The 14,935-nt window shown below is 35.5% G+C and overlaps 1 protein-coding gene across 1 annotated transcript in view; it reads left to right on the top strand.

The window, feature by feature from the left end:
• Positions 1-1,236: 1,236 nt before the first annotated feature.
• The window catches only part of LOC117342547, a gene marked incomplete at its 5' end in the record, with an annotated part of 61,612 nt that continues 47,913 nt past the window's right edge, over positions 1,237-14,935 (top strand). Inside the window, 7 exon segments of the mRNA XM_033904728.1 lie at positions 1,237-1,336; positions 2,284-2,382; positions 3,007-3,110; positions 3,863-3,979; positions 12,658-12,817; positions 13,398-13,506; positions 14,039-14,178. Of these exon segments, the coding sequence (XP_033760619.1) occupies positions 1,237-1,336; positions 2,284-2,382; positions 3,007-3,110; positions 3,863-3,979; positions 12,658-12,817; positions 13,398-13,506; positions 14,039-14,178 (829 nt within the window).

Here is a 14,935-nt window from a genome sequence, read left to right on the forward strand (position 1 = left end):
TCCAGTAATGATTTACGTTTGCATTCAGATATTAGGAACCTATGTATTCGAAACACAAATATGCTATGTCTTTAGAAAATCAATAGCATTCATCTAATTAGCTTAGCAATGCGATAAAAACATACCTTCAAACAAACGAACTTGTGGTGATTGATATCGGAGGAGTTGAGTTGTGAGTGGGGTCTCCCACACACCTTCACTCACCACAAGCACTTTTTTAAGTCATTTTTAGGTTTCTGGAAATGGTACATGTAGATGAATACAACATTGTTCCCCAATCTTTCATGGTACTGACTGTCACTGTTGCCAGTTCCCCACAAACACGTTTTCACCATTTTCTGTTTACATACTATATATTCTCATGCTGTTCAACTCTGGTATGACAAGTTGACTGATGTAATGGCCGACAATCAAGCTCGTTTTCTGATTGGCTAGATTTCCATAGTGACCACATTGCTAACAACAACATCGAAGGGTCAGTTGTTGATGGCTCGATGAAAAACTTTCATAAAAACTTGCGTTTGCATGCATGTAAGTGAGAAAAATAATCAAACATGAGTCAGTGTCCTGAAAACAAGGATATCTCAACCCTCATGTAAGAGTTCGGCTGGCCAGCACTCAGCAAGCCTCGTGCTGACTGGCCAAACTCTTACACTCTGACTAGAGATATCCCTGTCCATGGGACAGGCCCAATTTGTTTGATTCTACCTGTTAAACTTAGAGGGTGGGTGTATTACAGGAAATTGAAATATGTCTTATGTCCATTACTGGTCAGATGCAATGTGTAATTTTGATATTGATGGACTTGGACTTAAAGCTGAGCAAATATGAGTGTTTTAAGTTTTTGTCTAATCGTCTTGTACAGTGAAATTAATGCTACTACTTTGGGAAATGAACTATTATGAATGTGTGATTCGGGTATTAGATACTTTGCTCACTTACAAATTTCAAATCATCTATATAATTCATGTACAAGTGCTGTGTATAGCTGTTAAGAATTTAGGGAGTGATTTTGAATATTAGATAATTTGAGAAACCAGTTTCATATACCCCCTATATAATGTATAAGCTGACTTAAAATATTTCAGTTCTGGGTACATTTGACACAATTTTATGTTACATTTATAGTACATGTCTTTACCAATGATAACAAATTTGTGTTAGGGATAACTTTTATCACCATTTTTTCACTAACACATATTGGTATATTCTTTACTCTGATTTGTTCCTAAACAGGGCCTTAGTGGAAAAGGACAGCAAGGAGCTAGAAAAAGCGGCCATCGCTCTGTCTGAGAGGAAGGCAGTCCAGCTTATCATGGAAGAACTTGTACTTGATGTAGGTCACTGTGACCTTTAAATAAATGGCTAGGTTCTATGTGAAATGTGTAATTAAGGATTGATTGTCAATTTTGTTGCTTGCATGGACTGATGAAGGGATGTGAACCTCATGCAAATAAAGTGAACTGCGAAATTCATGTACCATTTACATGAGGTTCACTTCCCTTCATCAGTCAATGCAAGCAACAAATGACAATCAATCCTTATATTTATGTTAACCAAATTAAAATCCCCGCTGCAAGATTGCAAAATTCAGTCACAACGATATGGCGCCACTTTGTAGTATTGTTACATACTTATCGTACATGTGTGCAGCTACTCTCTTCGCCAAAGCAACACAAAATACACTTCCAAACATATTTTGCGTATCTTATTGCGATCTTCTTTTGTCTGGCGTCCATCGTGCTTCCTAAACAATTTACATTTTCAATTTCTTCTGAATTACCAACAGGCCCAGAGACCTGATATTGGGTCTGTTGTATGCTGGGATGAAGGGCTACCGAGTTTGTTCAAATAAATTACCTTGACTCAAGGTCACAAGGGTCAAATATGCTAAAATCTTCAAATGACTCCTTCTTGATAACCAAAAGGCCCAGAGACCCAATGCTAGGTCTGTAGCATGCTGGAATAAAGGGCTACCAAGTTTGTTAAAATAGATGACCTTGACATTCCTCCAAGGTCACAGGGGTCAAATATGCTAAAATCTTTAAATATCCTCTTCTTGTTTAGTGACCAATTGACAGTCATAAACAGCAGATAAAAAACTATAACAACTAGGGTCTGTTCAAATAACTTTTTCTGTCCATCTCACCATGACAACATGATCTTTCAGCTGCCAAAATTCTAATCTAAAACAAAATCTAAACATATAAATGAAATTACAAAATTAGAACGAATCCGAAGTAAAATCAACTGTGTTACATTGATTAAATTCTCTATTGACAGGTGACAGCTGACATGACTCGGGAGGCAGTAGATGAACAGAAACACACATATGGCATGGTCAGGAATATGGCCTTCAAGGAAGTCATGAACAGAACTGAGGTACCTAGCAATTAAATTGTAAACTGTCGTCCATTTTATTTCATTTAGTTTAAACAATATTTTTATTCAATATTTACATGTCATATATATGATACATAATAATAAAAGGATTCAGAAAAAAGTATGAAAATATGTCTCCTTAAATAATAGATTGGCGGGTGACAACACTGTATAGCCATTTATTAGTCAAATAGTATAACTTAAAAACAAAACTATTGAGAGAGAGAGATAGAGGGAGAGAGAGGGGGGAGAGAGAGAGAGAGAGAGAGAGAGAGAGAGATGTAATGGGACCTAGTGATACTATAGGTACTACATAAGCAAAATGACATAATAAAACATAGTAATATAATGTAAATATACAGCACTAGTGACCTCTTGGGACTCGTAAAATGGCACTATTAATTTAAAAAACGTTTGGTTTTTAAAATATAATTTATTTCATTTTCAGTGCATGGGTCTCTATAGATTCACCTATCTCTGCCTATGAGTCATTTTGACCTAGCTCCGCCTTCTCTTTCATGTTAGCTGTGTTTGCTTTGAAATGTTTCTACCTATGGCCTATAGACATAAAATGCTGTGAAAAAAACCCCAGCAAAAAACATTTTTGATTTTTCATTATTGCAGGCTATAGTTCTGGGAGAGGATCAGGGGAGACAACCCAATGACCAAGGATATAGTATGGTGACAAAGACGTTCTTCGGATACCAACAACAAAGGAACAGACAAAGGTAGGAGTAGGAGATTTGATTTTATTACATTTTTACCAGTGAAATATCAAAAATTATTCATTCTATAAAAGTGATATTGTTCACTAGTGAAAAATATCGTATTTTTCACTAGTGAAAAATATCACTTTTGCTGATTTGACCAATCAAATTAATGATTAGAAAATACAAAAATAATTGACCAATCAGAAAGCCCGACATATATGTCAGCACCTGGACAGGGGGAACTACTTTTTTTGTTTACAAATTATCGCTGTAGGCCTAGTTAGCATACGGGGTAGGTTTTTCGTTGATTAAAAATGTAATAAACAGGATATCTAACAGTGTCTTCAGTAATACCAAATATATTTCACTCGTGGGGCTAATATTTTGATATTTTTCGTGAAAAATATCAAAATATTAGCCCCACGAGTGAAATATATTTGGTATTACTGAAGACACTGTTAGATATCCTCTATACATTGTACAGGCAGATCTAGATCGGCTTTGTTAGATTTTGATGTTTATAAATAAATTTGCTTTAGAACTGTCTGTAAATGTGTGAACATCATCACATATTTGTTATCACTGTACATGTGTTAGTTTCTCTTGGTCTTGATGTCAACATTTGAAAAAAAATACAGATACAAAATATGGGTGTCCGGAGATCATCTTGGTTATATAATGAAAACAGATAGAAAAATTCTGTTTCCATTTAAATTTTAGAAGATATTTGTTTGGAAACACACCTATATCATAGTATGTTATGTGACTAGGATGGAGCTGTGGGGCCATTCACAGCCATTCACAGCCAAGGCAGCACCACAACGCATCAAAAAGAAAAAACCTGAAAAAAAGAAGAAAGAAGAAGTGGTGGAAGAAGAAGGGGATAAGTATGTCACTTATTTTGTTGTCTTGATGCGGTGTATTATCAATAATGAATAACAATTTTACGAGTGATTATATTTTATCTTAACTATTTATTTCATTTTGAAACAACAAGAAATTTAATCAGTTAACTTTTTCCCTTTTTTTCCCAAATACTTTTTTATGTTGTCTTGTTTCTGGTTGGATTTAGTATGTTTTCAATCTCTTAATTAATTCTATATTCTTGAATTACTTATTGTATAGATTAATTACATAAACATCTGTTAGCATGAGTAGTAATTTTTGGATGGAATTATTTCACTTGCAAACTGGGATTTGCCTTGTGTTAATTTGCAATATCATACATATTTTATATGATTATTTAAGCATTGAACTGTTTTCAGTTGGCATTTATGAGCAATATGAATGCCAACTGGACATAGGCAAATTTAATGAAGCGCGTTAGCAGACGACAAACAAATTTGAAGCTAGGTGGCATTTTTTATTTAATTTAAGTTTAATGCAATCAATTAAATCTAGAAACTTATATTTTTTTTTAATTTTATTTCTTAATTTGTTTTTTTCATGTTTAATGTTCAATATTATACAGTTAAAAAATAAAGTCTCGTCAGATAGTGGTTTAGCGTACAAGGGGAGGTAACCTCAATTTGTTTACATTACTGTCTACTATAAATATTCATACGCTATATTGGCAGTCATGAGGTGGTAATGCCCAAGTACAATTGGTAAGGTTATATAGTGGCAATGCTATAAAGTGGTAAATATATATATATATATATATATATACTCTTGTGAGTACTTTTACTAGTTCGAAGCTCTTCAGTTGAGTTTTAAATGAAGCATATAATAACACTACTTAGAGACTGTTTTCATATTGCTGTGTTGTTTTTCCTATGAACAGTAAAACCCAACTTATTCCAACCTGCATTCCTTGAATACCCCCTTTTCGCTGAAATGTTCTCTTTGTCCGACTGCATCCTTATATATCATTTGTAAATTAACCTCCAATTACCAAAAAAGTAGATAATTACCTGTGTCAGACATGGCTGGAGTGGACGTTGGGGTAGAGTGGTCAATCTCGTATGTGTTGATACAGGTGTCAGGTCCAGACAGTAGATAATTACCTGTGTCAGACATGGCTGGAGTGGACCTCCGGGTAGAGTGGTCAATCTCACACGTGTTGATACAGGTGTCAGGTCCAGACTGTAGATAATTACCTGTGTCAGACATGGCTGGAGTGGACGTTGGGGTAGAGTGGTCAATCTCACATGTGTTGATACAGGTGTTGGGTCCAGACTGTAGATAATTACCTGTGTCAGACATGGCTGGAGTGGACCTCAGGGTAGAGTGGTCAATCTCACATGTGTTGATACAGGTGTCAGGTCCAGACAGTAGATAATTACCTGTGTCAGACATGGCTGGAGTGGACCTCAGGGTAGAGTGGTCAATCTCACATGTGTTGATACAGGTGTCAGGTCCAGACAGTAGATAATTACCTGTGTCAGACATGGCTGGAGTGGACATTGGGGTAGAGTGGTCAATCTCACATGTGTTGATACAGGTGTCAGGTCCAGACTGTAGATAATTACCTGTGTCAGACATGGCTGGAGTGGACCTCAGGGTAGAGTGGTCAATCTCACCTGTGTTGATATAGGTGTCAGGTCCACACAGTAGATAATTACCTGTGTCAGACATGGCTGGAGTGGACCTCAGGGTAGAGTGGTCAATCTCACCTGTGTTGATATAGGTGTCCGGTCCACACAGTAGATAATTAATGGTGTCATGATTACATACATACACTTCCTAGTTTTAAGTATTTATTATTAAGTGCCAATTATACTTGTTGATTTACTTTCTCATAATTGTATTATTGTTTGTTGACATGATAACTTCCAGTCGCTGCATGTATAAACCAAATTACATTTCGGTGTAAACCCAAATTATCAAATGGCAATATGATCCAGAATTTGAAGTCAAGGAATTTTTGTTAAATCTCAAATGACCTGGGCCCAGTTGTTCAAAAGGTGATTAGCTTAATCACTTGATTAGTGAAAAATTCATTTCTCATTTGTTGCAAAACCTGTGAGTATATCATCTTTAAATTATGCCAGTTGGAAGAGAATTAAGAATTACAGAATTTCATTAAGTTTTGTCAAGTTAGTTTTACCAGAAATTATTATATCAGGATTTGAAAAACGTTGTTAAAATGTGATTAGCCTAATCACCTTTCGAACAACTGGGCCCTGTTGTCCAACTTTTAAAATTGCATGTTTATCTATTTTTCTTTGTGCTGATACATGGGAATAACAAGAAAACTTGCACATTTGAAGGACAAGATAAATTTCAAAAGATTAAACGATTTATTGAAGATTTTCTGATTTTTGAATGTTTTTTTGTACTGTATGGTCCCTTGGGTTTGGTGCAAGTTGAGTGTTACTGTGTGTATTATATACAATTAATAAAACAAAACTGTTTGAAGATTTAATAACTGTGTCCCCTAATTAAGACAAACTACAAACATACATTTGTTTGCATTTGTGATTGTATCTAGTTGTCCATAATGCTTCTTAGTTTTATTCAGCACTTGTTGAGAAAACTCAACAGATATTGTTAAGCAAACAGTTGTTTGTTAAAAAGTGTTCAAAGTGTAACCATCATGGCGAATATATATTTCAGGTTTCATTGAGATTATTTAGACTTTAATACAGACCAGAGATAATAAACACTAAACTATGTTAACTTGGTCATCTTACTCCTATATTATGGCTTTTATCAGCACTTGCATAATTTTATACTTACGGAAGGAATCATACATCTACATCAGTCTGTACTTGCTGATATCTTGGTTGTTTGAATGTTTTTCACTTACTCGGTATATTGTAGAATACAGGTCATCATTAACAGTCTGTTGATTAAGTGTGCTCTGAAATATTTTTTTATACCTTTATAGTACGTATACAGAATAGAAAATTAATTTTGTGGATCATCATAATCCAGATAATCAAGTTTCCATGAGTATAATTATAAAGTGACAATCTAATGATCTGTACACATACACCATTTATCACAGTACAAAAGCTTTCCATAGATCCTAGTTGTCTAATTTTTTTTCCAATTAAATATCAATGACAATTTGAAGAAGGGTGGTAATTTTTTTAACTTGTAAATGAGTATTTTTAGGTCATCTGACCCAAAGTTGATCATTGTATTTCATCCGCCGTCATCCGCCATCCCCTGTGCACTGTCTGCCATCCACCGTGCATAAACTTTTCATCTTTCAAACTTCTTCTAAAGTTCAAACGCTGGGACTGAGCTCTCACTTGCCTTGGATGATCCTGGGATGATCCTGAGATGGCTCTGGGATGATCTTTGGATGATCCTGAGATGGCCCTAGGATGATCCTGAGATGATCCTGAGATGATCCTGAGATGATCCTGGGATGATCCTGGGATGGCCCTGGGATGATCTTTGGATGATCCTGGAATGGCCCTAGGATGATCATGAGATGATCCTGAGATGATCTTTGGATGATCCTGGGATGGCCCTGGGATGATCTTTGGATGATCCTGGGATGGCCCTGGGATGATCTTTGGATGATCCTGGGATGATCCTGAGATGGCCCTGGGATGATCTTTGGATGATCCTGGGATGGCCCTAGGATGATCCTGAAATGATCCTGAGATGATCTTTGGATGATCCTGAGATGATCCTGGGACGATCTTTGGATGATCCTGGGATGATCCTGAGATTGCCCTGGGATGATCTTTGGATGCTCCTGGGATAGCCCTAGGATGATCCTGAGATGGCCCTGGGATGGTCCTGACCAGGTGCTATTTTTTACGGTTGATACAAATTCATCATAACTGTCATTTTGAAAAACACATTTTAAACTTGTCGAGTTTTGTTGGAATGTTAAGGAAGGGGAGCCAACAAAGTGTTGTTATGTTTGGACTCATAAAAAGTGTAACAAAGCAGTCACGGTGGCCATTTTGTAACATGATTGCGCAATCATAGTTTTCCTGCACAACACCTATTACAAATTTCAAAGTTCAACCTGTAGGATTAAGCTCTAACTTACCTGAAATGATCCCAAGATAGTCCTGACCAAGAATTGCCATTTTTTTGGTCAGTCCAAAATCTAAGATGGCAGCCATGGCCGCCATCTTGAAAACACATTTTAAACTTCTCCAATTCCCATTGTACCATAATGAGCTGAAAATTGAGAGGGATATTATAGGGGAACCAACAAAGTGTCCTGAACAACACATATTTCAAACTTCTCAAGTTTCACCGGTGGGATTAGTTCTGATTTAACTTAAATGATCCTGAAATAGTCCTGACCAAGTCACTTATTTTTTGGGTCAGTCTGAAATCCAAGATGACCGCCATGGCAGCCATGTATACTACAATAGTACAAGGGACTTGACCATTAAAGGCCCTTGGGCCTTTTGTTTCTGTTTGTGTCAAAATATGATATAAAAGTTTCTGTTCAGTTGTCAGTAAGTTTGGAGTTGAAAACATTTAATTTTGATATTGCGTCAAACTTTTGTTTGATATAATAATCCAACAGAAGATTATTGAATGTCACATTTGTAACATATACCACAGAAAACAAATGCTGGAATTTGGTGTGTAATGTGTAGTCACATAATTCACTTGTTTGATGATTTGGCAGAGTGAGGCGATTTTGAGCAAGAGGTAAAGTATTTGTTGTCATAGCTAGACATATTTTATAGTGGGTTATTTCCCATGTTTTATTTTTAAAATATTATATATATCTATATATATATATAATATATAAGAGGAAGATAAATCAGATATAGTCACTGTAAGTATTTATAGGAATTTGCAAGAAAACAATATGCATTTAGTTAAAACATTTAATGGTGTTAATTTCAATCCTTTTGATTTAATTATTTCATATTATACTTATAGTGTAGATTTTGCAATATTTTTTTTATACCCTCACTGTTTTATGGGGTTGGGGCTTATAGTGTTATCTGTCTCCATTTATCTTTTCATGTTCTGTTGTGGTCAGTCATCCGTCCGTCCGTCCGTCCGTCATTTCGTATCACCGTCCAGCCGTCTGTCTGCTAGTCTGTCCTTCAGCAGTTTTATTTCTGTGCAATAACTATCCTTGTTTCCTTGGGTCAATGTAACTCAAACTTCATACAGGGCTTTCTTGTTGTAAATGCTTACTTGTGATTGCTTTATTGTGTCAAAGGTCAAAGGTCAGGGTCACTTGCTAGATATAGAAAATTAGTTTCCATGGAATAACTTCACTTTGCTTTCACCAATCAAGCTGAAACTTCAGTTTCTTTTGCCAATCAAGCTGATCTAAAACCTAAAGTCAAGGTTACTAAAAATACAGCCCAAAATATATATACTATTAAAAAGTGTAAGGCCCTGTACAGAAGTTCAAACTTTATAAAATTTCACATGATAAGACAATGAGAAATGCTGAAGCACATTATGGGCTTAAAAACTTCCTTAAGGTCAAGATCAAGGTCGCTGTTACTAAAATACATCTAGAAATATACTTTAAAGTACATCATATAAGGCCCTTACAGAAGGCAAAATGTTCTGAAATATCACATGCATGATGATAACACATGATGATAACGCTATGAAATACAGATGTGCGATTGGAATTTAGAAAGTTGCTAATGTTGAGGGCAAGGACAAAGTGTAATTTGTATATTTTCAGCATATAAGTTGTATAACTCTATTTATTACATTTTTACCAGTGAAATATCAAAAATTACTAGTGAAAAATATCACTTTTGGTGATTTGACCAATCAAATTAATGATTAGAAAATACCAAAATAATTGACCAATCAGAAAGCCCGACATATATATCAGCACATGGACAGGAGAAACTACTTTTTTTGTTTACAAATTATCGCTGTAGTCCTAGTTAGCATATGGGGTAGGGTTTTCGTTGATAAAAAATGTAATAAACAGAATATCTAACAGTGTCTTCAGTAATACCAAATATATTTCACTCGTGTGGCTAATATTTTGATATTTTTCACTCGTGCTGCGCACTCATGAAAAATATTAAAAATATTAGCCCCACTCGTGAAATATATTTGGTATTACTGAAGACACTGTTAGATATCCTCTATATATGTGAGTGTATGACTTGGGTTAAGTTCAGGATTGGTGTAGACATACATTGAGGGTCCCTCACTAACATGTCAGTTATATAATCTAGTTTTACCACTAGTTTTTATTAATCGATTAATTTACAGCATGAATTTAGCTAGTTCAGAAATAGATGTATAATAGCTATTGCAGTGTGTCCAATATGGTTGAGTACAGCACCGTCAATTGCATTTCAGCTTATCTTCACAGGTACCTGTAAAGTGCAAAACGAAAGCAAAACGAAACGGAATGAAATCAAACGCAACGATATGAAATCAAGTGAAAGGAAACAAAATCAAACCAAGCTAAAAAGGAAACATTGAAAAAATATTAGACAGTACATTGGCCTAAGTGTCCCATTCTCATTGAGTAAAAACAACAAACAGGAAAGAATAAATTTATTGCAATATTCACTCAGTTATTTAAATATGAAATGACTCTAATCAGAATATATGCTTAGTCAATAATTTATAGGAATGCAAATGGTTTAGTACAAAAATTAAACATTTGATGTTACCAAAAATAATCACAACTTTACTGGGAAAATATCTTTTTACCAATAACAGCATAATCATTGACTATACATGTATATACAGTATTTCTTACCCACCTACTAATTCATAATCACTGATTACCTATTAGATTCACTTTCAAAATGAAGGGACATTACTCTTACAAAAACATATTTGCTTTTCACTCATTAGTTAACGGTAGTTATGTCCCCCAAACAAAGTGGGAGGACGTATTGTGTTTGCTCCATTTCTTCTTCTTCTTTGGCTTTCTTCTATCTTTCCGTGGTGAACCGATTTCCTCCTAAACTACTTGACGGATACTAATGAAACTTCACATGAGTATTTGTTGGGGGCAGAAGGTGTGCATGTCTGTTAAAGAAATTCCAAAATGGCCGCCATTTTCTGGCCTCTGATTGGTCGAAATTTAGATATTGTTCGATTTTGGTGAAAATTGGTACATAGGGGTATTGAAGAAGCATTAAACAACATAATAATAAGTAAGATGCGGTTACTTGATATTGATTTTCATTGATGTAACATTTAACATATTGACATAAAACCACAATACACATATACAATACTATATTACACTCTTCCATTAGCATAATTTATAACTGTTGGGGTAGTTTGGAGGACATTATAGTAACGGCCACCATTACAATTAGTACTTGTTCAACTTGCTTTAAGCGTTATTTTAAGCATGTTAAGCTTTATTATTTAATGCATGTCTGACCTAGGGTTTAGGTGAAAAGAACAAGTAAATCTTAGGAAAATCTCTGAGCAAAACTGTCATTATATTCCTTTTTCAACCATAGGAAATATTAATCCACTTAACTAATCATTGACAAGTACTTAAATATTGTCTAAAACATATCTTGAATTTTTCACAGTTCATCAAAGTTGCAGAAATGGAGTCGTCCTCTAATGCTTCCATTCTGTCCACACTCCCGACCAGCAATACAGAAACAATGCATTTAGTCGGCGTTTTTATACAAATCACTTCTTTCAAGTACAACAATTTTCCTTAAACTCTCAGTTTTCACGGTCAGATACACACTTGGCTTTCCTTCCATAAAAGGAGTTGCCTACAATCGCCTCTGTCACGTGATTTTAGATTGAACGTGCACCAAGACACTTTGCGATTTGCATGCCTATAAATCGTGGACTTAAATAGAGTAACTGAATGACTTTTGCGATAAATTTATCCTTTCCTGTGTGTTGTGTTACACCGATGAGAATGGGACACTTAGGCCTTCAATGTACAGTCTAATATTTTTTTCATTTTATAGTGTTACATTTTTCGTTTTGTTTGATTTCGTTTTGCTTTCGTTTCGCACTTTACACCTACCCTATCTACACACATATGCTAGCTGTGCTGATGTATGGATCCATGGCTTTGTTTGGGTAAACAGCATGTACAAGTATTGGTTCGGTTCCATTTGTAAACATCAGCATTTTATATCAGGAACAGCACTGCATTCTTACCAATACTAGGAATGTTTTTCAATTTAAAGTATAAACAAAGGAATAAAACCAGCCAATTCAGAATTCAATTTTGGAAATTTTTCATTTCTCAGTCAGAAAAAAGGGTAGTTTTGATTTTCTTTGTTTATATTTTCTTTGTTTCATTTCTGTTCTGTCTCCATCTAATATTGTAATATCTGGCTTTTAGTTCTTCCTTCTAAAGACAGTTTGTTCATTCAGACAAAAGACAATGATTTTGTAAATAACAGGAGACATGATTAGGTGATTATTAAGGAATACAGTCATGTATGTACTAAATTAAAATATCAATTCACTATCATTTTCAGGTATGAATTCAGCAGTCATGTAATTATATATCAATAGTTATTATAAGCCAAAAACTGCCAGGCCAGCTGCTTTTGGGATTCGTCTCGGTAACATGATTACTGTTAGTCCTGGTTACCATGGCAATTATATATATACCGGTCATAGAAAGAGTCAAAGTGACTATTTATAGTTTGATAGTCATGATAAAAGTAACCATGGTTACATGTTACAGGGACGACGATGAGGACCCAGACATTGTAGTACTAGAATATCATCATATAATTCCAGTAGATATTAGGATGTACGAACCAGTACGCACTGACACCCCAGACGTCAAACATAACAAACGCATCTATCAGACTTATATGACCAAAGAAGTGGAATACTGGGCAGTGAGTACAGAAATTCAATTTTTTCTTTCTGAACAATTAATTCTAAACATAGTTGTGATATATATCATCCACAGTTTGTTTTCTGTCAATACCATACAAAAGGTGCTAAACTTTACTAATACTGTAAAAGTGGATATTTTCGCGTGTGGAAATTTTCGCTTAGCCAGCTTCCAAAGTGTTCGCGGTGTGGATATTTTCGCGCCGTCAAGATGTTTTTGCGCTAACTTGTATCTTTTATATTTAGTATTTTTATGTCTTAATATATTTTCGTGTGTGGAAATTTTCGCGGAGATTTACTGATAGCAAAATAAGCGAAAATTTCCACACCGCGAATATTTCCACTTTTACAGTAGTTTATGCAGGGAAATCATATTTTGATAGAAATGATTAAATAATTTTAGAATTATGAGGGCAAAACTACACTGTCTACTACATGTATTTATTTATGAACTGTTTTTTTACATCGTAAATACATAGAAGATAATTATATGTTTAAGTTTCAGGTGACGGTTTAGGCCCTGCATGGGCCTCTTGTTTTCATTGTAACATTTTAATGAAAAAAGGTATTTGTTATTGACAGAGGGTAGAGGCAACCTTGAATCGTATCAATCTGCCTAAAAGGTGTGGAGGAGTGCTCTCCATGGCTCGGTCTCCAAATCAACGTTTCCTAGCAGTGGGAACCATTCACGGTATATATGAAGATTGTCATTGTAATAATCTCCGTTGATTTGAATAGTAATATTATATTAGCCCACTTTGCTCTGAATTATTATGGTAAATCATGATTATTCATTCACTGTACATGAACATTGTTTTCTATGGAAAATATTTGGATGACAATTGCATTAGTTCATCTTCATGCTTAATTGAAAATTTGACAATGAGAAAGTGCAAAATATTGTAACTGAACTGTAATCCTCTAAAAGGGAGGTTGAAGGAAATGTTGGGTCCTGCTCGCAGTCATAGAGAGAATATTATATATGCATTGTATTCATTTTTATGTGGCAGTTGAAGGTCAAGGTCACTAATAGTTACATGTACCTTGAATACGTGTCATAACTTTATTTACAGTGCCATTACCTGTTAACTTTTGGATCGCTCCACCCCTGCCTATTTCCCTCCCAAGTTTTTAAGACCTTTAAGATTACATGTCACAGGGGCCTGTAGTCATTTTTTATATGCTCATCTTATGTACCACAGGGACTTGATAATATGTTGTAGGGGACTGTATGATCTATGACACATGGACCGTGCCATGGAGACCCATTAAAGTCATAGTAAATAACCAGGGAGGAAACGACCCCATCTTGTACATAGCTTGGAGCCTGGACAACTCTCGTGTTATCACAACTACTGCATCGGTTAGTATACATTGTACTTTGACCTAAGTTTGTCAGGGCTCTATCTTCTACACTTCTTTTTAGCCCACCATCATCAGATGGTGGGCTATTCAAATCGCCCTGCGTCCGTGGTCCGTGGTCCGGCCGTCCCTCCGTCCGTCCGTCCCTCCCTCCGTAAACAATTCTTGTTATCGCTATTTCTCAGAAAGTGCTGAAGGGATCTTTCTCAAATTTCACATGTAGGTTCCTCTTGGTGCCTAGTTATGCATATTGCATTTTGAGACCGATCGGAAAACAACATGGCCGACAGGCAGCCATCTTGGATTTTGACAAGTGAAGTTTGTTATCGCTATTTCTCAGAAAGCACTAAAGGGATCTTTCTCAAATTTCACATGTAGGTTCCTCTTGGTGCCTAGTTATGCATATTGCATTTTGAGACCAATCGGAAAACAACATGGCCAACAGGCAGCCATCTTGGATTTTGACAAGTGAAGTTTGTTATCGCTATTTCTCAGAAACTATTGAAGGGATCTTTCTCAAATTTCATATGTAGGTTCCCCTTGGTGCCTAGTTATGCATATTGCATTTTGAGACCGATCGGAAAACAACATGGCCGACAGGCAGCCATCTTGGATTTTGACAATTGAAGTTTGTTATGGTTATTTCTCAGAAAGTATTGAAGGGATCTTTCTCAAATTTCATATGTAGGTTCCCCTCGGTGCCTAGTTATGCATATTGCATTTTGAGACCAATCGGAAAACAACATGGCCGAGAGGCA

This window comes from Pecten maximus, chromosome 14 (assembly GCF_902652985.1).
Source record: "Pecten maximus chromosome 14, xPecMax1.1, whole genome shotgun sequence".
Taxonomy (NCBI): domain Eukaryota; kingdom Metazoa; phylum Mollusca; class Bivalvia; order Pectinida; family Pectinidae; genus Pecten; species Pecten maximus.